Source organism: Sarcophilus harrisii, chromosome 6 (genome assembly GCF_902635505.1).
Source record: "Sarcophilus harrisii chromosome 6, mSarHar1.11, whole genome shotgun sequence".
Classification (NCBI taxonomy): Eukaryota; Metazoa; Chordata; class Mammalia; order Dasyuromorphia; family Dasyuridae; genus Sarcophilus; species Sarcophilus harrisii.
Window position 1 is genome coordinate 104,437,793 of NC_045431.1, and position 27,675 is coordinate 104,465,467.

A 27,675-nucleotide genomic window follows, 5' to 3' on the forward strand; every position below is an offset into this window, starting at 1 on the left:
TGCTTCAAAAATGATCTGGAGAAGGAAATAGCAAACTATTCCAGTATCTCTGCCAAAAAACAAACAAACCAACCAACCAACCCAAATAGGGTCAGGAAGAATCAGACAAGATTAAAATGACTGAACAACAACAAAAAAATTCATCTTACAACTTGGTTTGTTTTTGCCAAAGAGATTATGATTGCTAAAGGTATTTTTAACTGTTTACAAGGTTTTCAGGAGCATCGGATCACACTGACATTTTTTGCTTTCCATGTGAGGCCAAATAAATATGCCAACCTCAAGGACCCTGCCAACAGAACTTTTTCTCAACTGTTACATGTGACTAATCATCCTGTGTTGGTGAAGGTACTACAAAAGATCTTTTGAATAATCAGTTTAAACAAAGGTTCAAAGAAATTTCTAGAGTTTTAATGGTGGGACTATTTTACTTCAAATAATTGAGAAAAGCTTTGATTTCATCATAGTGGATCTCCTTCCATCAGTGAAAAAATAAGAATTTATTAAGCACCTACTATGTGCCAGACTTTGTGATAGAGAGTAAAAATGTAAATACCCCCCCCCAAAAAAGTGAGCCAGTTCTTGCCTTGAAGGAGCCTGCATTTCAACTTCCACATCTTGTATTTTACTTCTTTGAAAGTTGGTCATCAGGATCAACTCTGATGGACTTGGCTCTTTTCAACAATGAGGTGATTCAGGGCAATTCCAATATACTTGTAATAGAGCCATCTGCATCCAGAGAGAGGACTAGAGGGATTGAATGTGAATCACAAATATAGTATTTTCACCTTTTTGTTGTTGTTTGCTTGCCTTTTTCCCCCTTTCTCATTTTCTTCCCTTTTTGATCTGATTTTTCTTAAGCAGCATGATAATTGTGGAAATATGTATAGAAGAATTGCACGTTTAACCTATATTGAATCTTGTTGTCTAGGGGAGGGGTGGGAGAAAAGAGGGAGAAAAATTTGGAACACAAGGTTTTGCAAGGATGAATGTTGAAAATTATTTTTGCATGTATTTTGAAAATAAAAAGCCATTATTAAAAAAGAAAGTTGGTTATCAAGTAAATAAGGAGGAAATGTTCATTTTTAAATCCAAAAGACCTTCCTTTTAATTCCTGAAGTGAGGCTTGTTATCCTGGGTAAATCATTTGACCTCTCTAAAACTCACTTTTGTCATGTACCAATTTTTTTTCTCTTAAATAATATTTGATAGAATATGAAATAGTTTAAAATGGATAGAGCTTTGTTTCTTGGTTCTATTATCTTGTTTTTCATCTATTCTTATCTCTTCTATACTTTCTTATAATTTGTTATATTTTTCATGGTCTAAAACAGGGTATCCCATAAGTCTTAATGGAGTTTTGATCTTTTGGGGACAAATGACATTTTATCACATCAATGTATTAGACTTATCCAGTCATTCCCCCTCTACTTGGTTTCTAGTTTTTTTGTTTGTTTGTTTGTTTACACCAAAAAAAAAAAGTATAATCTTCTTTAAGAGGAAGGATTTGAGATCCTAGATCTCTATATTTTCTTTTTGGTTTATTTTAATTTAAAATTGATTCAGGAGAAAGGAAAGTAGTAAACTAGTTTTCCTAGAATAACCTCTTTGGGGAATTGTCAATAATCTAAATTTTTAAGTGCCTAACCATTTCCAAAGAAAATGAAAACAATACCTTAGGTATATGTATTCCCAGCATATATACATTCCTGAGTCAGAGTTTTAAACTGTCAACAGCTGAGAGACAATGCCATTGACATGTACCTGGCACCAGTTACTCCGGTTTATTTTTTTCCTGGAGAGTGGTTTTGGGCGACAGAGCGGCGTCCCAGTTTCCCAGGTTGTTGTGCTGACAAACTGCAGTGGTGGTAAAGTCAGGGAGTCTGACAAAATCTCATTAATCATTTTAAATTAAATCCAACCTTCCTGTTTAACCATACCATGAAGAAAGACAACTTTTACAAAAGAAAATTCCTTCACAAAAGATTTGATATCTCATATTGATGTCTAAGTAAATCAACGAGGGAAGGAAAAGAAGAAGAAAAGAAAGAAAGGAAGGAAGAGAGAAAGAAAGAGAGAAAAGAAAGAAAGAGAAACAAAGAAAGAAAGAAAGAAAGAAAGAAAGAAAGAAAGAAAGAAAGAAAGAAAGAAAGAAAGAAAGAAAGAGGGAGAGAGGGAGGGAGGGAGGGAGAGAGAAGGGAGGAAGAGAGGAAGAGAGGGAAGGAGGAAGGCAGGGAGGGAGGGAGGGAGGAAGGGAGGAAGAGAGGAAAGGAGGAAGGGAGGAAGGGAGGAAGGAAGGGAGGAAGAGAGGAAAGGAGGAAGGGAGGAAGGGAGGAAGGAAGGAAGGAGGGAGGAAGGAAAGGAGGAAGAGAGGAGGGAAGGAGGGGAGGAGGGGAGGAGGAAAGGGGGAAGGGAGGAAGAAAGAAAGGAAGGGAGGGAGAAAGGGGAAGAAAGAAAGAAAGAAAGGGAGGAAGGGGAAGAAAGAAAAGAGACAAAGAAAGAAAAAGAGGAAGGAGAGGCGAGGAGAAGAAGAGGAAAAGGAAAAGGAAGAGGAAAATGAAAAGGAAAAGAATTAAAAAAGGAAAGGGAAAAAGAAAGGAAAAGGGAAAAGGAAGGAGAAAAGGGCTGAAAAGAATATAACAAAATACATTTAAAAGAAGGGGAAATAATTCTCTTCTAGCATTAAGAATACATTTGTTTAGTTAAGCTTTAATAGAGCAATTGAGACATTTAAAAAAATCTATTGAATAAAAAAATACCTAGTAACATTTTGAGAAAAAATTTGTTAAATTATGGCCATCTTAAAAATATTAATTGACTTGTAAGATTAAGAAAGAAACTCTAAGCAGGATAGTCTGTCGCAATATGAATGCAATTTTAAAAGAATGTATTTATTTAAAATATGGGAGAACTCTTTTCTTTTCTACTTGATAAGTTTATATATTTCTATTTATGTTGAACACATGCACATACAAGTAAAATGAATTTTAATGTGTCTAATAAATTTTAATTTAATAAAATGAGTTTAATTCAATTTGATAAAATTTAAAAACAATTGGGATCTAATTACAATGAATAATTTTCTGCCTTATGATTCTGTCTTCTTAATCAATTGGCTTTTTACAAACATTGTAACATTTTAAAGACCAATTCTTTTAATAACTGATCATCAAATGAGTTAATTTGTTGAGAGTGAGACCAAAAAGTAAATAGCTCTAACTGAACAGCAACTCACACTATCTATCTATCTATCTAATTGGCTATATTTAATCAATAATTTGTAATTAAACTAATTTATAGGTTCAGACTGGATGGATTAATGTAATTAGATTTTACATATATACACATATATAATTTTGATATCTTCTGATTTTTTCCCCAAATATGTAATCCTTAAAGGAATTTTTAAAAGATTTGTATATGCTACCATCTCATCCTATATAACTCTTATCCATGCATTTTCAGTAAGAGAGAAAGAGAGAGAGAGAGAGAGAGAGAGAGAGAGAGAGAGAGACAGAGAGAGACAGAGAGAGACAGAGAAAGACAGAAAGATAGAGAACCAGAGAGAGATCTATCCAATGTGTAGCAGACAATCCTCTAGGTCTTAATATTGAGTTTAGTATTGAGTATTTAGTATTGAGTACTACTTTACTATGAAAGTTAGTTATTTATCTATTACCCTTTTTAGAACATGACCAGCCCATTTACTTCTTTGATTTTGTGTGTCTGTGTGTGTATAGACACACACACACACACACATATATATATACATATGAATATACATATATGTATACATAGCAGTGTTTTTAATATTGCTTTTCATAAATTATTGTTTGTAATATTCTACCATATGATTATACCCACTATGCATCTTTTCATAACTTTTGAATTTTTGTGATTTTAATTCGACTGCAATTCTATATGATTTGAAACTATATGGAATCACCAATAGGACACATGTAAAAAATATGTATTTTTGTACTGGCAGGGAATTTAGGATCATTGAAAACAGCATACAAATGTAGGTGATGTAAAATAAATCATTGGTATAGACAAAAACTATTTTTTAAAAAAGAAAACCTTACATCATTTTCTACATGCCATTCAGGCAATAGTAGGAGACTATTTGTCCAAGATCTATACATTAATGTAGCAGCTAATTTGATAGATTATTTCTTCAGCTGAAGACTAGATCTGAGGGCTATTAAAAATTTTTTTTTAGGATTTTCCAGAGAAAAGTTAAATTTAAAGTGATTTCTATTTTTGATCATGACAATTTATCAAAAATGGATGTCATACAACTCTGAGATACCACTACACACCTGTCAGATGGCTAAGATGACAGGAAAAAATAATGATGAATGTTGGAGGGGATGCGGGAAAACTGGGACACTGATGCATTGTTGGTGGAGTTGTGAACGAATCCAACCATTCTGGAGAGCAATCTGGAATTATGCCCAAAAAGTTATCAAACTGTGCATACCCTTTGATCCAGCAGTGCTACTACTGGGCTTATACCCCAAAGAGATACTAAAGAAGGGAAAGGGACCTGTATGTGCCAAAATGTTTGTGGCAGCCCTCTTTGTAGTGGCTAGAAGCTGGAAAATGAATGGATGCCCATCAATTGGAGAATGATTGGGTAAATTGTGGTATATGAATGTTATGGAATATTATTGTTCTGTAAGAAATGACCAGCAGGATAAATACAAAGAGGATTGGCAAGACTTACATGAACTGATGCTAAGTGAAATGAACAGAAATATACTTCAACAACGATACTGTATGAGGATGTATTCTGATGGAAGTGGATTTCTTTGACAAAGAGACCTAACTCAGTTTCAATTGATCAATGATGGACAGAAGCAGCTACACCCAAAGAAAGAACACTGGGAAATGAATGAAAACTGTTTGCATTTTCGCTTTTCTTCCTGGGTTATTTCTATCTTCTGAATCCAATTCTCCCTGTGCAACAAGAGAACTGTTTGGTTCTGTACACATATATTGTATGTAGGTTATACTGCGACATATTCAACATATATAGAACTGTTTGCCTTCTAGGGGAGGGAGTGGAGGGAGAGAGGGGAAAAATCAGAACAGAAGTGAGTGCAAGGGATAATGTTGTAAAAAAATTACCCTGGCATGGGTTCTGTCAATAAAAAAGTTATTATAATAAAAAAAATATATACAAAAAGGAAAAAAATGGATGTCATAGATACCACCCCTTTTTAATACCAGAGTTGGCTAATTTTAACCTTGTCTGACTTGCGTAAATCACTTAACTTCTTTGTGTCCTTATCTGAAAAATAGGGGTAATGCATGTACACTCTGGGGTTCCCCCCCACTCCCCATCGCCCCACACCTTCTCTTTCTTTAGGATGAGAAATGTCTTTTGTACTTCTCCTTGGAGGGGAGAGAGCAGCTCTGGGATCTGGGACTCATTGCTCTTCCTACTCAGGGACTTTGTTATCCCAAAGAGAAAAAATGAATAAATGATATTTATTAAGCAATTGCTATATGTAAATTACTATGCTAAGAGTGAAGAATACAAATAGAAAGTAAGACAAAACCTATTCTCAAGAAGCTTACATTCTAAAAGAGGAGACCACATATGTGAAAGACTCTATCTATCTGCAAGTCAGATGGGAAAAGCCCCATGGTCGTTAGGTTGCAGCAGCAAAGCAGAAAGAAATGACCCTTCTTTAATATCATTTCTACTTATAAAATCATATCAGTTTATGATGTCAAACCATATGATGTCAAACCAAGGACTTTGGAATTTTTGATTGGGGCACCTACAAAAGCAGTTGCTAGGCTACATTTAAATACCTGCTATGTCACAGGTATCGCTTCCTAGGATGATGGCTGAGGGGAATGAGCTAGAAACATTGCTGATCCAAAAGTTTTTGTGCTTAAGGTCCTTCTGGGCTATCTCCATCAGGGTTTGAAGGAGAAGGTGGTCAAGATGGTGATGGTGATTTGATTTGCATTACATATGCTATCTCCTGTCTTCCTTCAGAGTACCCTGTTGCTTCTGCTGGGCTAACTTCCATGCAATTGATTAACTAGGGTAAATGACCCAGACCCTTCTTCCTAGGAGTTGTTTCCCTAGATGATGACTGCAAAAGCAGGACTGACAGTAGGACTGATGGTCTGGGGAGTGCCTGTTAGGAATAGATGGTCAGCAGTTGTTCCTCTTGGTGATAGCTTGTGAAATAATCCCTCAGTTTCTTGAAAACAGTACTGCATCCATTATGGTTCTTTTCCATGTATACTTGGTTTAGCTCAAATACTTTTCTTATTTTTCCCTAATGCCATTCATTTCTACTTCCTCATGGAGCATTTTAGGGACTTTAATGATAGTCTGAATATGGTAGAATTTGTTATAGGAATATTAATAGACTATTTTCATTTTTCTTTGTGATCCTATTTCTAGTTCCATGGATAGTTTGACTTAGGTCTCTCACCAAGCTTTTTGCAAACTTGTCTTTTCCTGCATGGATTCTCACTGTTTATAATACTGTTCATAATTTCCCACCATTCTCAATATAAAATTTTACAAGCAAGTTTTTATTTTAAACTGAAATTGGCTTTAGCTATTACATCTCTCTGGCAAAGAAATCAAATGTTTGCTGGCTGAAGTAATTTTTAGGTTCTTTCTTTTGGTCTCCTTGTTATGATGATTAAAACTTCCTAAGGAAATGGCATTTTTTCCCTGTGTTTCTTTGCTTTTTTAACCAGCCCCTTACCACACAAAAACTTTTTTTCTTACTGATTTTTTGGCACCATTATTTAGATCAAACTGGTGTTTTCTGAATTCCAACTCTTATCTTTTCATTTTTTAAATTGCTTTCTTCTAATTTAGTATTTGTTTTGCTTTTCATCTTAATGAACTAATGGTTTGAGTGTACATAAACAACAGATTCTGGAATGACTTTCTTATTGGAAACTGTTTTTTCCCCTTTCTATCACATTCAGTTTCAGTTTTTGTGATTTTTTTATGTTTAATGCTAGACATCTCCAATACTTCCTGGTTCTTTTTCTGAAGAATACATTCATGATAAACATATATGAGCTTTCTATAGTCCCCCTCATTTCTTAATACTATACCATTTTTCCATTGTATTTGTTTATCAGACTGCTCTGTTTTATACTTTGCAATGAAGTTGTAGAAACAGGTACACTTATTTGCAACCTATGAAAAACTTTTGTAGAAAGTTTTGTAGAAACTTTTTTTGTTTTTGTAGAAAGCAACCTGACAAATACATACCAAAGGTTTTACAATGATGATATACTTTGACCTAATAATTCCATCACTGGAAATATACTCTCAAAGCATTATCAAACATTAATAAATTATCTATTCATATTTAAAAAATAGAAACAACATTTTTAATAATTGCAAAACACCTGAAATAACCTAAAAATCTTACAGCAAGGGAAGGATTAAATAAAATGTTACATTAATGAAATGGAATAATATGTTATTATAAAATTATAGAAATAAAAATACATATAGAATCTTATTAATATGGACATAGGATTGGACTATTATTTCATTGAAATAGGGAATTCCTAATTATAAAAGCTTCTTCTACAAGTGCAGATTGGCATTCTCTCTTATTTATAATCTTAAACAATTGCTTAGAACACTGAAAGTTAATTTAAATGGCTTAACAAGTAAATTGTGTCAGAGGTGGGAATGAACCCTGATATTCAAGGCTAGCTTTCTGTCTACTATACATGCTGCCTCGTAAATATTAGTTATAAAAAACACAAATACATACATAGAATCAGGAGAAAAGAACACATTAACTATGACTGCATAAGAGGAAAGTAAATGAGACTAAATAAATCAAAGATGAAACTTGATGGAAATTAGGAGTACCTATAAAGTTTTTTTTATATTTGATATACTTAAATATATTTATTTAATTATACTTTCCAAGCAATAATTTTTTTTCACAATAAATCATCTGCTTTTTTTTTAGGTAGTCCTTCCCTTGGTGGTGCTGGTAGGAACCATATGATTTTAGCCGCAGCGTCATCACAGGCATATCTCATTTAACATTATTAATTGGTTTGACAAAAGCATGATGTTAGGTAAAATGATGTACGTCGGTCCATTGTTTCCTCAGAAATAATCTGGTGCAGTAAATGTGTAACTGACAGAATCATGCTCCTTTGAAGAGCTCAGTTAGAATGTAGTAATAATGTAGTGAATATGGGTTGTTAGGAAAAACATCATGCAGAGGATGTCTATATTGCTGAAGTATACTGAATTTTTCTTTTTTTTTTTTTTATGGTAATAATGTAGTGAATATGGGTTGTTAGGAAGAACATCATGCAGAGGATGTCTATATTGCTGAAGTATACTGAATTTTTCTTTTTTTTTTTTTTTACCACTTCAATTAATACAAAATAGTATTCACTTCACAGAGCTCCAGTCAACAGCAAGTTATGGTACTTTAAAACAGTAAGTTACAGTACTTAAAAAGATAGCATAAATCAAGATGATGTAAATTAAATATAATTTTCCCTGCTGAAGAAATAATGCTAACAACATCTTTGTTGACCAGAGGTTTGAGTTTCACAAATATCTTATTTAATCAGTTATATATGATAAGCCTGCACAGTATATATTAGAATATGTTCTAAATTATGTAAAACTCAAACAAGTTAACATAATAACTGAATATGTAAAATTATATTTAATGGGATACATAGTGTAATAGTGTAATATATTGAGATAAATTCTGTATAACTCCTGACATTTTTTTTTTGCTTTAATAAATCAGGAGGTAAAAGAAATTCCATTAGCAGAGTTTTGTTTTGTTTTGACAAAGTAGATTGGAGAAACTTAGGACTGCTCAATGACTTTTCAAATTTATTTGTCAGATGCCAGGGGATATAGATGGTTGGATGGGTGTAGTGAAGTATCTTGAGGTGGAGTTTGGAGAAAAGAAATATGGTAGTCCAAAAAAATCCATAGTTTCCTAAGCTTCCCCTTTCTTTCAGAAGGCTGCATTTTCTCTAAAATCTTAGCTTGCCTCTTTTTGCCTATAACTTCCCGCTTAGATTTTTTGTTAAATTTCCCATGCCTGGAACTTTCCAAGTTGAAAATTTTCATACTCTGTGTAGCCTCATTAATTGGCACCAATTAGCCTCATTACTGACTTTGGACACTAGAGATAGGAAAACATTTTGATGTTTATCTGCTAGTGATCATATACCCTTTGTCTCTCAGCTTACATGCAACCTCCATGCCTCCTACCTTGTCTTAATCAACTAAATCCTATTTTGTGAGATAACCCAGTTTCTTCCACATGGAACTGGGAAGAGTATTGAGAATCTGGAACAATCTGGGTCAAGGACACCCATTCTCATGACCATTGAACCCTTTCTTCTTATTGTGTCCTGACTCTCATTTGACCTGAAGTCCAAAATTACTTCTGTTGGAATCAATATGATTATATTTAGTTCACTGTCCTCCCAAGTATCAGTCATATTCTTGAATTTCTGTTAGTTATAATCAATTTGTAATGTTGCCCCTTCTTCCCCATATGGCTCTTCCCACTAGATAGCTCAAATGAAATCACAAATTTACCTTGTGTTTGGCAAAAATGTCCCATAATAAAATTTTGCTTTTGCATTAATACCACAAAACAACTGAAACTTTTGTGTTTGTAGAAATTTTTTATCCTTTGATTCCTCATCCTATTGCTTTGCTTTAGCATAAAAATGGCTTAAAGCTTAGTTTTAAATGGTGGCCATAGTACTGTTAGATCCTAAATCTACAAGCTCCAGATTCTTTATAATTCAACCAACATCTCCTAGATGTTGTCTTATAATAGTGGGTTTGAACTCTTTTAAGACTTTTCTTCTTTTTATCAACCATTCAATAGGACTGAATAAAACAGGACTATAAGGAGTGATTCCCCAGCTTCTAAGCAGACATCCAAAAGGATTTTGTCCAGTTAATTACCTCATTTCAAAGGTTTTCGAACTCGTGGAATTAACTTTAGAAGGCATTGACTCACCATTAGCATCACTACTTTATAGTCTTGCCTTCTTCCCCTTCACTAGAACAGACTAAAAACTATGCAGAGATGGATTGTGTTGGCTCTGGCCTTCAGTCAGTTAGCCAATAAGTATTAAGTACCTACTATATGTCAGGCACTGGGCTAAGTGATACGAATACAAAGAAAGATTAAAAAACAGTCTCTTCTTTCAAGGAGATTACAATATGATGGGCCTAGAGTCAAAAGATATTTGGTGATGGGGCTAAGGGTAGGATAGGGGAAGAAATCAGATGGAAGCTGGGAATCAGGTGAAACATTATATTCCATTAGTGTGCTGCCTATCTCTAATAAGGCTCAACTGGCTGAGTAACACTATAAACACAAATGACTCAAAACTGAACCAACTCAAGGATTATGCATTCTAAGAGTTAAAGTAACACCAATCACAGTAATTACATTTCCATGTGTCAGGTCTTTTATAAATATGTCTGCCATCCAGTCCCCTAGTCATTCTTCATATTCTTTTGGAAGGATCAAATATAATGGTATACAGTAAAGTTTTGGTCAATTGTTCCTAATTAATAATATCTTTTCTGCAAAATAGAAAAAAAATTATCTTTGATCCTTTTATTTTTTAAAGCCTGATAGATATACCTCTGCCCAAATATTTTTAAACTTTTTAGGCTACTTTTAAGTGAAGAGGAAATTTTAACTAGCAATATTCCTTAGAACATTCACCACTACATCCTATATTCTACTCTTCCAAAATGCTAATTTTTTTTTATAAATGCAATCAGTGGAGGATCTAGATGGCAGAGTTGTGAACTTCATTTTTCCTTCAGTCAAAATTAAAAGGTGCCTATGAGAGAAACAGGAAATCCTCTGTGTCTGGATGATTTGGGAAAGGCAAAACATAAGCAATCAACCTCCTAGCCTATTAGTCATGATGCTTTGAAGTATTTATTTAAAATCCAAACAACTCTTAAGAATTTGTTTTTAAATTTTGAATCGGTAAATAACCAAGTAAATCTAACTCTTATGAATGTTCACTTGGAATGTCTGTAGGCTAAATCTGGTCTGAATTATAAGATGTTTAACATGTGGTAGGAGAATACCATATTATGAATTCTGAAAACTTTTTTAAAAAATGCATTGCTTCTGCAATAACGATACAAGTCATTCCTAACAAGAGAACCCAAATTTGCTGCTATGGATAGTAATATATATAAGGGAGTGGACTTGTGATTTCATTGATATAGGGATATCTTAGGTAGAGGGAACTCGGTCCATTTTTTCAGGTCTGCAATTTGTTATCCTTAAGAGAAGTTCACTAACTTGCCCAAACAGGATCAGTCAATATATTTCAGAGGCAAGAGAGATTCTAACTGGTTTTCCTGGGTTGTGTCTAGTTGTCTGTTCACTATATCACACTGCCTACCCATACAAGTACATATGTGTACATAAAGGTTATTTAAAAAGCTTGCCCTTGAATTGAAAGCAGAGTTGGAATCTGCTGCCATTTTCCAAGATTATCACCATTTAAGATTGATTTGATTACTGAAATCCAAAGCTACAGGCAATGGGATAAAATAAGTATTATTAATATGAATAACAAAAAAATTATTTGAATTCAAAATTAGTGCCTTGTTTCTTCACACATATAAGCTATGCTAACCTTACAAATACACAATTACAGTTCAAAGGTAGGTAGGTGAAGCAGTATATCAAATTGTAGACCTAAAATTAGAAAAATCTGAGCTCAAATCTAGTCTCAGACACTTATGCTGTATTCTCTGCCTCAGTTTCCTGACTTATAAAATGGGGATAATAAATAGCACCTATCTCCCAGGACTGAGAACTAAATGGAATGATGTTTGGTAAAGCATTTTGGAATCTTAAAGCACTATATAAATGTTAGCTATTATTTTAAAATTTTAATTTATTATTATTAAATAATATATTATTATATTTATCATATCAATATATTATTACATACTTTATTATTAAAATTATTTCTTTATTATTATTTGAATTATTAATTTATTGTCATTATTACAATTGTTACATGCTCAGTATGAGTGATTCAAATATCAGCATGTCAAATGACAGAGATTCTCTATGATGTTTACCTATAGACTTTGTTGTAAAGAATGCAAAATGCAGGGATTGCAACTTTATACTGGGGCGGAGGGTGGGGGGGTGGGGGGGATGTAAAGGGATTTTCAAAAACCACCAAGGGTAATTGGGGAATGAACTCTGCAGCACACAAATGTTTTTCAAGGGAGGATTGTGAATCAAGAAATAAAAAATGTAACTGGAGTGAGGAGAATGTGAATGTGGGACCGGGGAAGCATCATGATGGCATTAGCAAAATGTTAACTAATTATTGCCACAACTAACTTGACCAAAAGTGATAGTGGGCCCAGGGCAGCAGCGATAGTAGAAAGACAAGGTCAAGAGGTGTAGGAATCCAGAATGGTTGTGAGAAGACAGTGGACACGAAAGACAGCTGAAGTGTCATTTGTAGTGTGTGCTGAGAAGCCCCAAACACTATCAATTTGCATTAATGGATGAGGTGATTTCCCAGCTCAATTTATTAAGACAGGAGGGCTAATCGGGATGTGATGAAACAAACTTTCCTATTGTGCTGAAGGTATAGGAGTATGGAGTGCAAAGAGACTGGATCTGAGAGGGGTAACTATGGAAAGTTGTGCCAACAATAATTTTTTTTTAATTATTTACTTTCCGCTAAGTTTATGCTTTTTGCTTTCCTATGATGGCATGTCTTATTGCAGCTGATCCCATGGAGGTGGAAAAAGGGGAGACTCGGGGAAATGAAAGTGGAATCTACTAAATTGATCCACTCTACTTTGTTTCTGCTGCCCAGCCTGATTTCAAGATGCCCAGTTCATCTCCTCTATCTCATCACCATGGTGCTAACTCAAGACTTGATTGACACCTCCTTTCTCCTTTGGAGGACTGGAGGGTGGAGTACAAAACTCCTCCCAATGCCTTTCTTTATAGAGGGCAGGAATGGCTGGGCTTTTTAGCCCATTCTGTCCTGCATCTGTTACTCTGCCTGGCTTCAACTCCATGGAACATGATAGCTCCTCTCCCCATCAACCCTATTAGTATTCCTGCCCCTCCCTTTTGTTTGGTGTATAGTTTCTTCCCATTAGATTAAAAACTCTTTGAGGGCAGGAACTGTTATTATTTTCATATCCCATGCTTAGTACAATACCTAGAATGCAGCAAGCCCTTAATTTTCGTTGGATTGGGTTATATTGGACCCACACAGCTGAGACTGGGGGAATTTAAGTAAAGCCATACTTTATATCATGGCCTACAATGCAAGAATCGGATTGGTGATGTAGTAAAATCTTTTTCAGTGTAAAAGAAAATAATTGCACTTGTTATTTTTGTGGATTTTAGAGGCAGGAATAGAACTAATAGTAGCTAGTGTTTACACAGTGCTTTAAGGTGTTTAAAGTTTTTTACAAATATTATCACAACTTATTGGGACACAGGTGCTATTTCCCTAAGTGGGATGCCAAGGAAGGCTAAGTGACCTGCTAAGGCTCACCGAGATAGCAAATGTTTGGGCCTATATTTTTGACTCTTCTATGTTGATTGCAAGTCTGATTCTGTGTCCACTGTGCCACCCAGATGCTCAAGAAAAGTTAAATCATGTTCATTTACCCCTACTTTGTTTATAAACTAAGGTTCATTAGTGTAATTCAGGATGCATAAAGAAGACATACCTAAGAACACATGCTAAGATTTAAAACCTTTTTGCAAATCGTGAAAAATAATTTAACTACACTTTGTGAAAAATGATCACATGCTAGGCATACTGCTAAGAAACTTTCTGGTGTTTCTGAGTATCTTGCTTAGTTTAAATTTCATGTAATGCTGGTTAGGGGGGAAAAAAAGGTAGTTTGACAATTAGTAATGTCCATGAATATATTTGGCAAAAACTGTGTAATGACCATAGATGATTCCAACAGAGATTTATGACTCAAACTAATACAGCTTCTCCATTTGCATTGGCTCTGTATCCTCTTCCAAAGCTTTAATATGAGTGTCCTATAGCAACCTGCATCTTAAATGTGTTTTGTGAATCCATATGGGATCTCATAACTGAATGTGGGGGTCACAAAATTATGATTTATTATCAATATATATATTTTATATATCTACATGCCTGGATAGTCATGTAAAAATTTCTCTGGGAAAAAAAGGGGTCACAAGTGAAAAAAGTTTAAGAAATCCTGGGAACTCCCTTATACACTACCTTTCCAAACTTCATTACTTCATTTCTTAACTACCTCTGTTTACACAGAAAACTCCAAATCCCAGCTCTGACCTCTTCATTGTTTCAGATCTGCATTTCCTACATCTGGGCTTTGATATCCCACCAACACTTTAAACTACCCAGTTTAGTATCCAGAACTAAGCCCAGCAACTTTCCTAACTTTTCCTTTTGCGTGTCTGTAGCACTGCCATTCACCCAATGTTTTGAGTTATCATCTCTAACTCTTCTGTTTCATTTATCCAATCTTTATTTCATCTCATCAGCAGCTCAGATCTGTTCTCTCTTCTCTATTCTAACTGGCACAATTCTAGAAGACTTCCAATGTCATCTGTCTGGACAATTACAACAGCCTAATAGATCTCTCTCTCAGAGCCTTCATACAATTGCTAGAACAATTTTTCCTATGAATAACTCCAGCTACAATTATCCTGTTCAAAATGTCCAGTGGTTCAAATGAAATCTCAAATGAGTTCCCCTTTTTCCAACAGGATTTTTATTGTTATTCCTTGGATATAAATGAGTAAAAGTTAAGAAATACAAGGTATATAATCGTAAAATAGGATATTAGCACTTTGTATATCTTGTACGTGAAATCTGGGAATGAATATGTAGGACCTTGGGAAAGAATTCATTGAAATGTCAGGTTGCTGCCTCACTTGGAAGGGACCTTATGGACTACTGAGTAAATTATGTTTGCCCTCTATTTATGGGCTCCTGTCTTTTGCATTATCTTCATTTTCTATAGGTGAACATTTATTCAGTATACATTTGTTACCTTGACTGCTTATACACAATCTGGGAAGGCCATTATCCACATTTTTGAAAGCCTAGATACAAGAGTTTAGTTGGAGATTTCCCAGGATACATTGTATATGAAAATAACAAGGCAATAGTGATATTAATCTCTTAGGTTCTCCTTTCTTACAAACTTTGTGTGAGCCTAGAGTTTGACAATAGAGAGGTATGGGACTGGACCACTGGAAATATCTGTGTACATGTTTCCCTCAAGTTGAATATAAAGTCCTTTTAAAGGGGCGATTTTCATTTTTATTTTTTATAAAACACAATCACAATAAGTAGTTACTAAAAAAGATCACTGAACTGAATGTGTATAGATCATTCTTGCATATAGTAGGGCTGGAAAGCCTTTTTTTTTTTTCTATTGAAGATCACACACAAATAAGAAGCATAAATCCAGGTTTTATTTCTTTCAAACCTGAGTTGTAAACCATTCTCAACTACTAAGCTGAGACAGGGATAAATAGTGGTAATAAAAATACTTTGGTTTGATATTACAGCCAGTAAAGAGAAAATTACTTGGGGAATAACACAATAGAAGAGAAAGGAAAAATATAGAAATTGATAAAGCAGAAAAAGGGAAGTAAGAAGAGAAAAGTATGTAGGCAGAGGGGAAAAGATAGAGAGAAGGAAGAAAAACCTAGAAGTCAGAGGAAAAAGCCAGAGAGGAAGATATGGATAGAGACAAATAACGTCCTCAGTTGTACAGCTGGGATGTGGACACTAGAATTATTGTCACCAAAAGCTGTTCTTGGAACATCTTATTAAAGGTTCTTTTCATTTGGGGTATCAGCATGATTTTTAAAAAAGTTTAAGTTGCTTTTGTAATAAAGCTTATTTTCTCATGGAATTTTCAATTTTACATGTAAGCAGAAATGGCATATTTTAGAAATTTATTTAAAACCTTAGATACCTATCATTCTACCACTTCCATTTAATATTCAAACTGTCTGACATTCATGTTCTATTCTTTGAAAATCAAAATTATTTCCTTTCACAATGATTTAATGTTACATTTAGAATAATAAGACCAATACTCACCAACATTTGTTTCAGAGGATGAAGAGAAATTCTATGAAGAATATAAGATTCTTCAAACCAAGTCAAGACAAACCTACTTTTCAAAGATTACATTATGAAGATGAGTATGGGTAAGAACAATGAAAAACAGAAAATATAGGTTAGGGCAGATAAATTAGAAGCTCAAATATTTTCCTCAGAAGAGTCAGGAGAGGCTAGAAATCATGAACATGAATTTAAAACATTAATGAAAATGAAAATGGCCATATAAATCAGGAAATGATTGGCTACCATTGTTGGGAGTAATTTCACCATCAGCTATCTATGTGCAGTCAAGATTAGAGTAAAAGGTTGAAATCAATTTCAAAACCAAATCTACGAAAAATGATTAAGATATTGTGGGATTTATCAGTTTCAACCTGATCTAAACAAATTCTTTAAGACATTGATCTTGTTACCACTTATAAAAAGTTTAACTGCTTAAAAAAAAAAAAAAGTGGGTACAAGGCAAGAAGCATCAGCCACACCCTATATTTGCTTAAAAAAAAAAAAAAAGATAAACTAATCAAGAGCAACATCAATTTAGAATATAAACTAAGAAAACTTTATAGAGAGATACAGAAATCTTGTTGTGAGATCCAGTTAAGCCTAGTTATCCCAAGAAGACATATAGATGAAATTGCAAAAAGTTTATCCTTATCACAGACAGATACGAACTCTTAACAACTCAGTACCCAACATTCTTTATGGGGGAAGAAAATGTCACTTAAAAGGGATAAAGTATAAAGAAGAATATCCAGGACCTGAGCAAATATATAAAGAAAAAAAAATTAACGCTGAAGTAGAAAACAATTTTAAAAGCAATGAGTGATCAATTTTCAAGATATTTAAAGATGGGATGACCCTAAAGAATTAAAAGAAGATCAGAAACTATATCATTATCAAAATGTTGATTGTAAGATGTAATTATAATACTAAACTAAGAGTTTACTTCCTTACTTTCATGATATCTTTATGAGAAGAGTATAGAACATTCTCAATGAAAATGTAAGAAAGGAATAGAAAGGTGCTGACAGATGACTTTTCACAGCAAATCACATCTTACGTCATAAAATTAAAAGGTTCTTTGGAACAAATTTGGATAATTTTCATGATAGAAGATTCTGTTAATTTCTGGTTACAAAAGCACATCTGACATTAATATAGCAAAACTGAAACAATTGCTATATATATATTCCAATCACAAAAGATTCCTTGATGTAATTAGATAGAGAACCTTCTATTAATGGAATGATACAATATAAGTTCAACAGGCAAAAGCCAAAGGAGATGCCTTTCGGATATCCAAATGAGATTCTTTACAGATCGTCAGGTTGTATACATGCTCCTGTTTGTAGAAAACATTGTGTTTGTAAGGATCATGTATATAGCGCTGGAAGGGACTTGAGGCCATCTAGTTTATCCTCTTCACATCAAAGATGTGGAAACTGAGAAGGTAATATGACCTGGTCTGATGTCAAAATTGAGATTCAAATTCATGTTCTTTGATTGAACAGTTAGTGCCTTTCCACTATATCAGCTTCAAGCTCTCCAATAACATAGGTCCTCTTAAATGAACTGAAATCACTGAAAAGAAATAAGTCTAGCAATTTACCTAAGAAAAACTGGGTGGATGAAAAATGAGTATTCCAGAAATTATGACATGCAGTTTTATAGGATAAACATTGTGTTATTACACAAGTACATATATCAAGGTCCTGCAGAATACGCCAATTTGGATCTAGAACTGAATATATGAGTGTACTAAGTTTTTTGGGGGAAACTGTGAATCATTTTCAATTATCTCAATTTGCTTCCTACTGCAAAATCTACTTTACAACTACGAAATATTTCCCGATGCTACATAGCTATGTAATATAGAATACCAGTCCCGTGAATAAAAAAAAATGCAGCAAAATAAACTACATGATGGATATAAGTAAGATACAATATATTACTAACCATTACTTGTCTGAAAGAAATGGTATAAGAAGAAAGCATAAGGAAATACCTTAATAGACAAAGAAGTAACTTATGCAGCAAGAACTAGATGTAATGGACAGCCCTTGGTTGTCCTTGAAGAAGATCTACAAAAACAGGTAAAAGGTATAGAGGTTGAAAAGGCATAGAATGGCTGTGATTTGAAATAGTGTAGGGAACATGTGTGACGACCGCGTATTTTAAAATCAGCCGGAGTCAGGAATTCAGGTTAAGGGGAAATCGTCAATCTTTATTCTCAGTGAAGAAAGATCAGAGGTGGAAGAGAATCGGCAGTAGCAATGTGTGGAGCTGAATCAAGAAGCTAGCTAGACCAGAAGCCACGAGACCAGCACCACCAGAGTAGAACCCAGGCCCAATCTCTCCCCACCTTTCTTACTGTCTCTCTCCTCCACCCACCAAAATCGTCATTTCCTATACAACACATCAGGACTTGCACAGAGAGTGGGCCAGGGCCATTCTTTATCCAAGCATGTATATTAATAGGGTATAGTCCAATTACTATTTAGCCTCACGTGCTTGAGAACTCAGTGCAACAACTCAAGCCTCAGCCCATTACAAACATGCACATATAGGATCTGGAAATATGAGGCACTTATCAAATGTTGATTTATGTTAGTGGCTATCTATCAACGCACTGTCATTGGAGTATATTGTAGACCAGATCTGGACAACAATGGAGTTTCTCCACTTTGATCTAAATGTTTTTTTTTTTTTTTTTCCTATTCTTCCATTTCTCCAAAATAAGAAAAAAAGCCTTATCTACCAATTCATAAGTGTGATCTTACAAAACTGAATCATCTCTTTCATCTTTGTATATAGATTTTTGGGAGAGGTAAGGATAAGAGAGGAAGAAACATTTAGATTAAAGTGGTGAGCCTCAATAAATACAGATACACTCATAATTTTAATGGGTTTTTCTGAATTATCAATTATTAAGCTATGATCTGTATAATTCCTGCTTTAAAATATAATTTTTTAAAAAACTGATAATATATCTATGGCATAGATAACCTCCTGTTAACCAAAACAATCTGATTAATTGGAACAGCTTACTTCCTAACCAGATTGAAATGACAATACTATATCCCTTTTGAAATCTTACTGGCAAGAAAGTATTTCAGAGAAGATAGTACCACTTGCTATTTTAAAGACAGTCAAGAAAGATTTATTATGCTACTTAATGAATATTTTATTCTAATTTATTCAAGTACTGAGGAAAAGCAATTCTTGAAACAAGATGTAATCTATAGTGAATAAGAATGTTATAGTATCTTAAGTTTTTAAATTTTTTTTCCATCACAGGATGTACCTGTATGAAACAAAAAATTTAAATGCTATTAAAATATAAATTCTAAGAAGACAAAGATCATGTGTTATCTAGTTAAAAAAATATTACTCAGTATCTTACTTAATTAGTGGTTAAGCTGAAATAGCAAAGTAATTATGGGGAAAACATGTCTTTCTTACTCCAGATATTAACATATGCTTATATGTACATATACATATATTTATGTAGTTATATGTATACACATGACACATACTATTTCTTGCATGAAAGTAATGGTTGACAATATGCTGCAACCCATTTATACTCATCATGTATCTTTATGTTGCTGTATACATATGTATACATATATGTGTGCACATCCATGGGGGTGTGGCACCAGACTAGTGATTTTATCATTATATATTAGAACTTCCAATATGGAAACTCCCACCATAGATGCTAATCACCAGTTAATCTACAATTTATAGTCTTAGGGAATTATATAGGTCACTAAGAAGTTGAATGACTTGCCTAAGGTGACAAAGTATTACAGGTAGGACTCACTCCAGTTTTAGCACTCTAACTATTATGTCACGCTGTCTCCCTAAAATCATGGGTCTAATTACGTGTGTATACACATAAACACAGATGTATATACAGATAAAATGCAACGTAAAATTATAAAGAAATTAGTTTTCTCCTTTCTACTTTAAAAATGAAATAAATATTGTTACTAATGAATCACGTAGAAGTCAGATCTGACTTTCAGGAAAACAATTGCAATCTCTGATCAGTAGTAAAGAAATTCAGAACTCAACTTTAGAGAGAAAAAGAAAAACTTTAGTTAAAATACTATACAATAAAATAATTATGATTATAAATCTCTTTAGTTAAATATGTACACATTATATGGTATTTTATAAAAGAATGGAACTGGTTAAGATTTATGAAGCAAATCAAATGCACAAATTTACCACATTTTTAGTGTAATGTCAGCTTAAATATTTTTAAATGGTTGTGTCAGACTCTGCTTTGTGCAAAACATGATAAAGAAAATTAAGAAAAATTTCTGTAAAAATCTTTCAGTTCCCATAGTAAATTACTAAAAAAAAAAAAAAAAAAAAAAGGTAGTATACATACACTTGATTGTATGCAGAGGTTAGAATGACCAGCACTAGTGTAACCCCCATATCTACAAATTAATTTCTTGGTTAGCTTTAGTTGTTTTCACCTTTCAAAACTAAAGTCCTAACAGTTGTGCTTTTATGCAGCCACATGGCCAATAAGGTAGATGTTGTCATAAAGATGCCCTACAAAATCTTCACTAATGTTCTGAGCAGCACGCCGGGTATTTCGAATAAATTCTCTTTTTGACATTTTGTTCTTCACATGAGGACTAGTAAGGTCGATGGAAAGCAGGATCAAAGAGTAGCACAGTACATAGACAGCATCTAAAGAAACAAAAGAAATGTCAGAAATTATTAACAACTTTTCAAGATGTGGTTTTAGTCAACACTATGATTGGAACAAATTTAAAAGGCATTTCTTTTATTTGAAAACAAGTTTAGAACTGTTTAAGATCTTTCAATACAAATAAATTCCAAATGTAAAATTCTGGAATTACTTCAACCTTTTTAATATCTCTTTTCAAAAGATATATATTAAATCAGATTGGAATTTCAAAGTTTCAAGGTTCAAAGTATGATTATACTTAATGATATAAATACTACTTTGAACCTTCTAACAACTCTTGCATCCCAAATATATTTCCATAATGCCCTTTCAAACATAAGTTAATTGATAAATGTTGCTATTAAGAAAAATTTGTGATGAGGATTTGTTGTGCAAATATATTCTACTTAAGAGATTACTGATATAAACTTGTCACTCTATAAATACATTTGGAAGATTTCTTTACTTTTTCTGTTAAAGAAAATATGCTGTAATATTAAAAACATTTTAAATATGTAATAGTCAAGACAATTGGCTCCATATCATTAACAGTATGGCAACTATAGAAATTCAGTGTTTCCATATGCTTTAAAAATATATACATGTGTACAAACACCTATATTAAGTATTCTTTGCAAAACACTTTCAATAAACATCACAGCTAGGGACATATTGAGAAAATTTCACACAATCCTGATCTGTAACTTGCTATAGTATAGGCACCTATTCTGAAGAGAAACAATAAAATTATTAAGGGTAAGAATAGAAGAAGAAAATATACCAGATGACAAATTATATTGCAAATTTATAATACAATGACATAGTTAGATTAAAATGGAAATTTAATTTAAAAATCCAGATGTTTTCTATATGGTTCTACTCAATTGAATATCTGGAAATTCTTTTCCTCATTTAAAATCTAATTTTATAGTTTTCAATTAGATGCTTAATTTGTAAACATGCCTTAGAGTGGCAAAAATTCTCAATTTAGAATAGAAGTAATTTCTGTGCCATCAAAAGCTTTGCAGAATCAATACATTTGATTATTAGGTCTCATTGGCCAGTATAAATGAGATTTTGTTTATAAATATAAGTACTACCCATATTCATATATATGGAACACAGTTCATAAAGCTTAAATTGTAATTCAAATGTTAACTATTATATTTTACTTGCTGAGGGATCAACTTAATTTTCTGACATAAGGACAATCTATCAAATCCTACATCAGAAGTTTTATTGAACATAATATGTTATGTAATGTGTAAGCATACAAAAAAAAAAAAGCAATCTGTATTCTGGAATTATCTTTCAACTTTGGAAGAAATGGCAAATACACTACTTTAAAGTGGCTATTTCTATTATTATCAAAAATTTACTTTCATTAATTAAAGTGATTTCAATTATAGATATGACATAATAATGAGTCTGGCATAGACTGAATTCTGAATGGGAAATGCACTTGCTATTCTATCTTCATGACTTTGAACACACTGCTTAGTGTTTCTAGGTCTCAACCTTTTCAAAAATGTACTTTCGCCAAATCCATTCCTTCAATTATGTCATACTGCTTACCTCTAAAATTGTTTCTATGTCCCCTACAAAGTGCTGCATATATCATTTACTGTACCCCACAAAGCCAAAACCTATAATTTACTATTATTTCTTGTATCCCAATACCAGTTTTCATTCATCATAAGTTAATGAAATGTATTTAAACAATTTAAATAGAAAAAAAAAAAATACAGTGAACAAGATCTCCTTTGGCCTACAATCAGAAAATGTCCTTACTCTCCCAGAGTACTCCAACTATTTCAGGTCCTTATCACTCATGCTTGGTCTATTACAAAACTCTTCTGGTAGTGAAAGCTTTATGTTGAGAAAGTTGTGACTGGAAAACCAATTTTTGTGTTCACTATCATAAAAACTGACAAATTTTTAAACTTTTTTTTAGCATCTAATTAGTTGAGACGTGAGCCTTTATGACATAACAAGGGAATGTAATAATTCATTATGGAAATTCTTACCAGGACTAAGGCCAAGCTCTCTCATCAAATCAGGGTTACAAGCACAGAATCTGTGTGAGAATTTTGTTATGAGAGTTTCAAGATATTCTCCACGTTCTTCAGGGGCATGAATATGTCGAAAAAACTCTCTCAGTGCATTTGGCAAGAACTGATTTCTAAAATTGTGCAATGTCACAAGATCATCCAAGACATCTCTCCTAGGAAAAAAACAGAGTAAATTTCTAGTTTCCATTTCTTTACTATAGAAAAAAAAGTATTGATGAAAAAGGTAACTGTCCAACTTTTAGTAGAAAATATTTGGTTATTTGAAATCAAAACTATTAAACTTATCTCAAAAGCTAAAGGTGAAAGGTAAACAAAACAACCACCAAGTTTATAACATATGCTAAGCAATTTAAAGTTTTACAATGACAAATTTTGAAGAAAAAAACATTAAGATATTATTAATATGAGCTTGCTATAAAAGATAAAGAAAAATTATGTGCACAAATGAAAGATGGTGAAACTTACAATTTAAATACAAGAAGACTGAACTTTCTAGACAAACTATACACAACAGAAGATCTAATAACTATTTTTACACATTAGCATCATACTTCTTTAACTAATTGAATGTTTACTTATGATACTTATGCCAATCAATTTTTAGCAACCAAATACTTAAGATATTACTATGTAAAGATAAAACAGGATTAGTAACCCAATCTTTGTAGGACTTTTCTTATCCAACAAATTGCATACATATGCAGATACACTAAACCCTTTAAAATTTTTTTATTGATATCTTATTTTTAAAAAGACATTATTTATTAATCTTTTGTTTACCACATGATCAAAATTTCTTCCAGTATTCCTCTAGTCTTAGAGGGTTGACATATAACAAATAATATTTTTCAAAGAAAAAGAAAAATCAGCAAAATCAAATAGTATGACAAATATATACAATTAACCTTCCTCCTCTGCAAAGGAGCAGGGAAGGGCTGCCCTGTCCAATGTCTTTTTTGGGGTCATGCTTGTTTTTTTTTTTAATTTTGGTTTATGGTTTTCCACATTTATTTTGTGGTTTTCCTTTCCATTTACATCATTGTATATAGTTTTCTTGGCTTTGCATATTTCATTCTTCATCAGTTCACCTAGATCTGTCCATGCTTCTTTAGTCATATTTTTCCTTACAGAACAGTAATATTCGACTGCATTCATGTATCAAAGTTTGTATAGTTATTCCCTACTTAGTGGGCGTTAACTTTGTTTCAAATTGTTTATTACCAAAAAATGATGATATAAACATTTTGGTATTTATGGGGGCTTTTGTTATGGGGGGAGTTCAATGACCTCCTTAGGATATATGCCTAGTAGCAGACACTTTAATGCTGGATCAAAGGATAGATGTTTTAATCACTTTATTTACATAATTTGAAACTGTTTTTCAAAATGGTTGCACTAATTTCACAGCTTCATCAATGTTATTAGTTTATTTATTTTCCCACCATGCCTCCAACATGGACCATTCCTATCGTTTATTATCTTTGACAATTTGCTAGTTGTGAGGTGATCAACTTTGTCTTGATTTGCATTTCTCTTATTAGTGATTTGGTGCATTTTTTCATATGAATGTTAATAGTTTACAATTCTTTTGAAAACTATTCTAATCTTCTGACAACTTATTTATTGAGAAGTTTTTTTGTTTGTTTGTTTTTTTAAATACATTGCAGGTATTATTTTCATTGCGCTGACATAACTAGCAATGAGCAAATAATACTACTTCTGTTATTTAAACCTTTTTTAAAGGAATATTTTGTGATTAAATCTAAATATGGGTCTTGGTAGACCAATCCTGAAATATTTTGTAGTTATTTTGAATGAGACTTACTTTATATTTTTGTCTCTTGGATTTTGTCATTATTATAGAGAAATGCTAATGATTTCTGTAGTTTTATTTTATAGACTGCAACTTTTCTAAGGCCATTTTCTTTCTTTTTCTTTTGTTTCTTGCTGAGGCAATTGGGGTTAAGTGACTTGCTCACAAATCTAGAAAGTGTCACCTAGCTGCCCCTAAAGCTATTTTCTTAACATCTTTGCTGACTCCTTAGGATTTTCTGTAGAGGGCCAAAAACTGTGAAAAGGTATACTTAAGATACTGACAGCAGGGTGCTTATAGTTAAGCACCTACTCAGTGTGAGATAATGGTTCTCTAAACTTATACTTAATGTGTTATGGTGATATAATGGTTGCACATGCTCAGTTGCCGTAGTGATCTAATGCTACTGAAGTATTTAAGGGCTAGGAGAGCCTCTCAGCTACAGACACAAAGGACTTTCAGCCCTAGACACAGACATAAAGAAGATTAGGGACTCCATCTTTGACCAGCCTCCTGGTGCCCCTCCTGCTTTCATCACTTCTCCACCTAAAGACCAAGGCCCACTGGTCCTGAGACCCTCCAGAAAGCTAGTCCGGACATTATATTTTTCTTAGTAACACATTAAGTCATCATCAAACAGGGACAGTTTTATCATCTCTTTGTCCAACTCTAATTTCTTTCTATTATTTTATTGCTATCACTATTATTTCTAGAATTGTACATTTTGTATATTCTTTGGGAATCTTTGTTTTATATGTTTACTAAGAAATCTAATATATTCTCATATCTAAAACTGAAAGCAAGCATCATATTTGATATTTTATGAAATTAAAAAGATTCTTTTTTTGAAATTATAAATTCCCTAAAATGAAATTAAAATGGTCCCCAATTTGTAGGGTTTTTAGCATAAATGAATATAATTACACTTTGTGAAAGTTTTTTCCTCCTATATTGAGGCAATCATATTATTTTAAATGTTTTGGGTTTTATTATGATTAATTACATTGATTATATTATATTATATTTAAACTAACCTTATATCCTTGGCATAAATCAAACCTGCTCATAATGAATGATTTGTAGGATATGTAATATAGTGTGTTTGATATATTTTTCTTTAAATTTAAAAAAAATCATTATTCAGTAATAATATTGATGTCTTGCATTATCATTTATTTTTTGTTTTAATATTTCCTAAATTTTGCCTTGTATCCTCCAGAGAGCTATCCCTTATAATATGGAATTTTAAAAAATTAAAAGGAAATATTTATTAATACATCAATCTCCCCATTATTTTAACATGCAGTATTCCATACACAGGACTACCCAACTCTGAAAAGTAGGAAGTAGAGCTATCTCAAGAAGGAATTTCCAAACCCATGGAATTTATCTAATATTATATTTACATGGTATACTATTTCAATGGAGTATGTTTCAATAGTATTTCATAATTCTATCTGCAAAAATATGTAACATGAATGAAAAGTATTGAGTATACTGATCAAAGAAGTATAAATTAAGTCTCTCATTATATTAGGACTGAATTTTATATTAACCTCTTCCCCTATTATCCTAATGGTTCCATATCCACTAATAATCTGAGTAAAACTGTAAAATAACTGCTATAGCCATTGGACCAAAACAACAGGCCACAATGGATCTCTTATATACCATGTATCAGATAGACATATGGAATCTGATACTTATATAAACATTTTGATGTTTGTATGCATTTATATTGTACTTTTATGTTTCTTAGTTGTTTTATAAATTTTTATATAATTTTTCTAAAATGTTTTATTCTGAATATCAAATTTTATTTCTAAATGGGCAATATTTTTTATTAGTTACATACTGCTAGCAATGGAATACGAGTAAACTAATTAATAGGAAAACATAGGGCTAAGGTTTTTTCTTTCTTTCTTTCTTTCTTTTTTGGCTGAGGCAATAAGGGTTAAGTGACTTGCCCAGGGTCACATAGCTAGGAAGTATTAAGTGTCTGAGGCCACATTTGAACTCAGATCCTCCTTAACTTCAGGGCTGGTGCTATAGCTGTTCCACCTAACTGCCCTAGGGCTAAGGTTTTTTCATAAAAGCTTGGGTGTTATTTGCTAGCAGAGGTGCTGAAGGATGAGCTCACCTTCTACTTTACTGAGGCATTCTGTTGTTATCTGCTTTTTTCACATCTTCTACACCTAAAAACTTCTCAAAGTTTTTATTTACTCTCTCCATTTTTGGTTATCTTATTTGATGAAGTGACATTTTTCCTTGTGATATAAAATGATATTTGTCTCTTCCATTAATGTCCTTCATCCACTCTTCTCCTAATTCTGGGGAATGTACATTTGTACAAATCAAATGATTTTCTCCAAAGGCACCAATGACCTTTTTTCAGTTATTAGTCTTCTTGACCTCTACAGTATTTGATACTGTTGACCACCCGCTTTCTCTTGACGCTCTCTTTTCTCCTGGATTTAATGATGACTATTTTCTACTTATCCTCCTTTTCTAGACATTCTTCTCTCCTTTTTATTTTCTTGCTTCACTATTTTCTCTCTAGATGGTCTTCAGCCTTCATTTCTCTTTTATTTTATCTTTATCTTTGCCTGCTCCTAAAGCCTCAATTATCAATTCTGAAAGGATTCCCAACTCTACCTACCTAACCTCCAAAGCCAGTCCCAAATTGTTTTGCCTGCATAATTCTATTGGTACCTTTAACTCAACATGATCAAACTGTTTGATTCCTGCTACTAGTTTTGGCATTTCCCCAACCATACATACAGGAAATTTTAGATTTATTTTTGACTCAATAGTTCTCACTGCACTCAAAGATCCAATCTGTAACAAAGTCCTCTACCTCCCTCGATAGCTCTTATATT

The 27,675-nt window shown here is 32.9% G+C and overlaps 1 protein-coding gene across 6 annotated transcripts in view; it reads right to left on the reverse strand.

The window, feature by feature from the left end:
- Positions 1–18,849: 18,849 nt before the first annotated feature.
- The window catches only part of FBXO8 (F-box protein 8), a 51,474-nt gene continuing 42,648 nt past the window's right edge, over positions 18,850–27,675 (reverse strand). For all 6 annotated transcript variants that reach the window (XM_031941838.1, XM_031941837.1, XM_023505861.2 and 3 more), the window contains 2 exons: positions 22,939–23,135; positions 18,850–20,910 (listed from right to left, as the gene is read on the reverse strand). In XM_031941838.1, the coding sequence (XP_031797698.1) occupies positions 20,723–20,910; positions 22,939–23,135 (385 nt within the window). In that variant the 3' untranslated portion in view covers positions 18,850–20,722. The remainder of the gene's footprint in view (positions 20,911–22,938; positions 23,136–27,675) is intronic.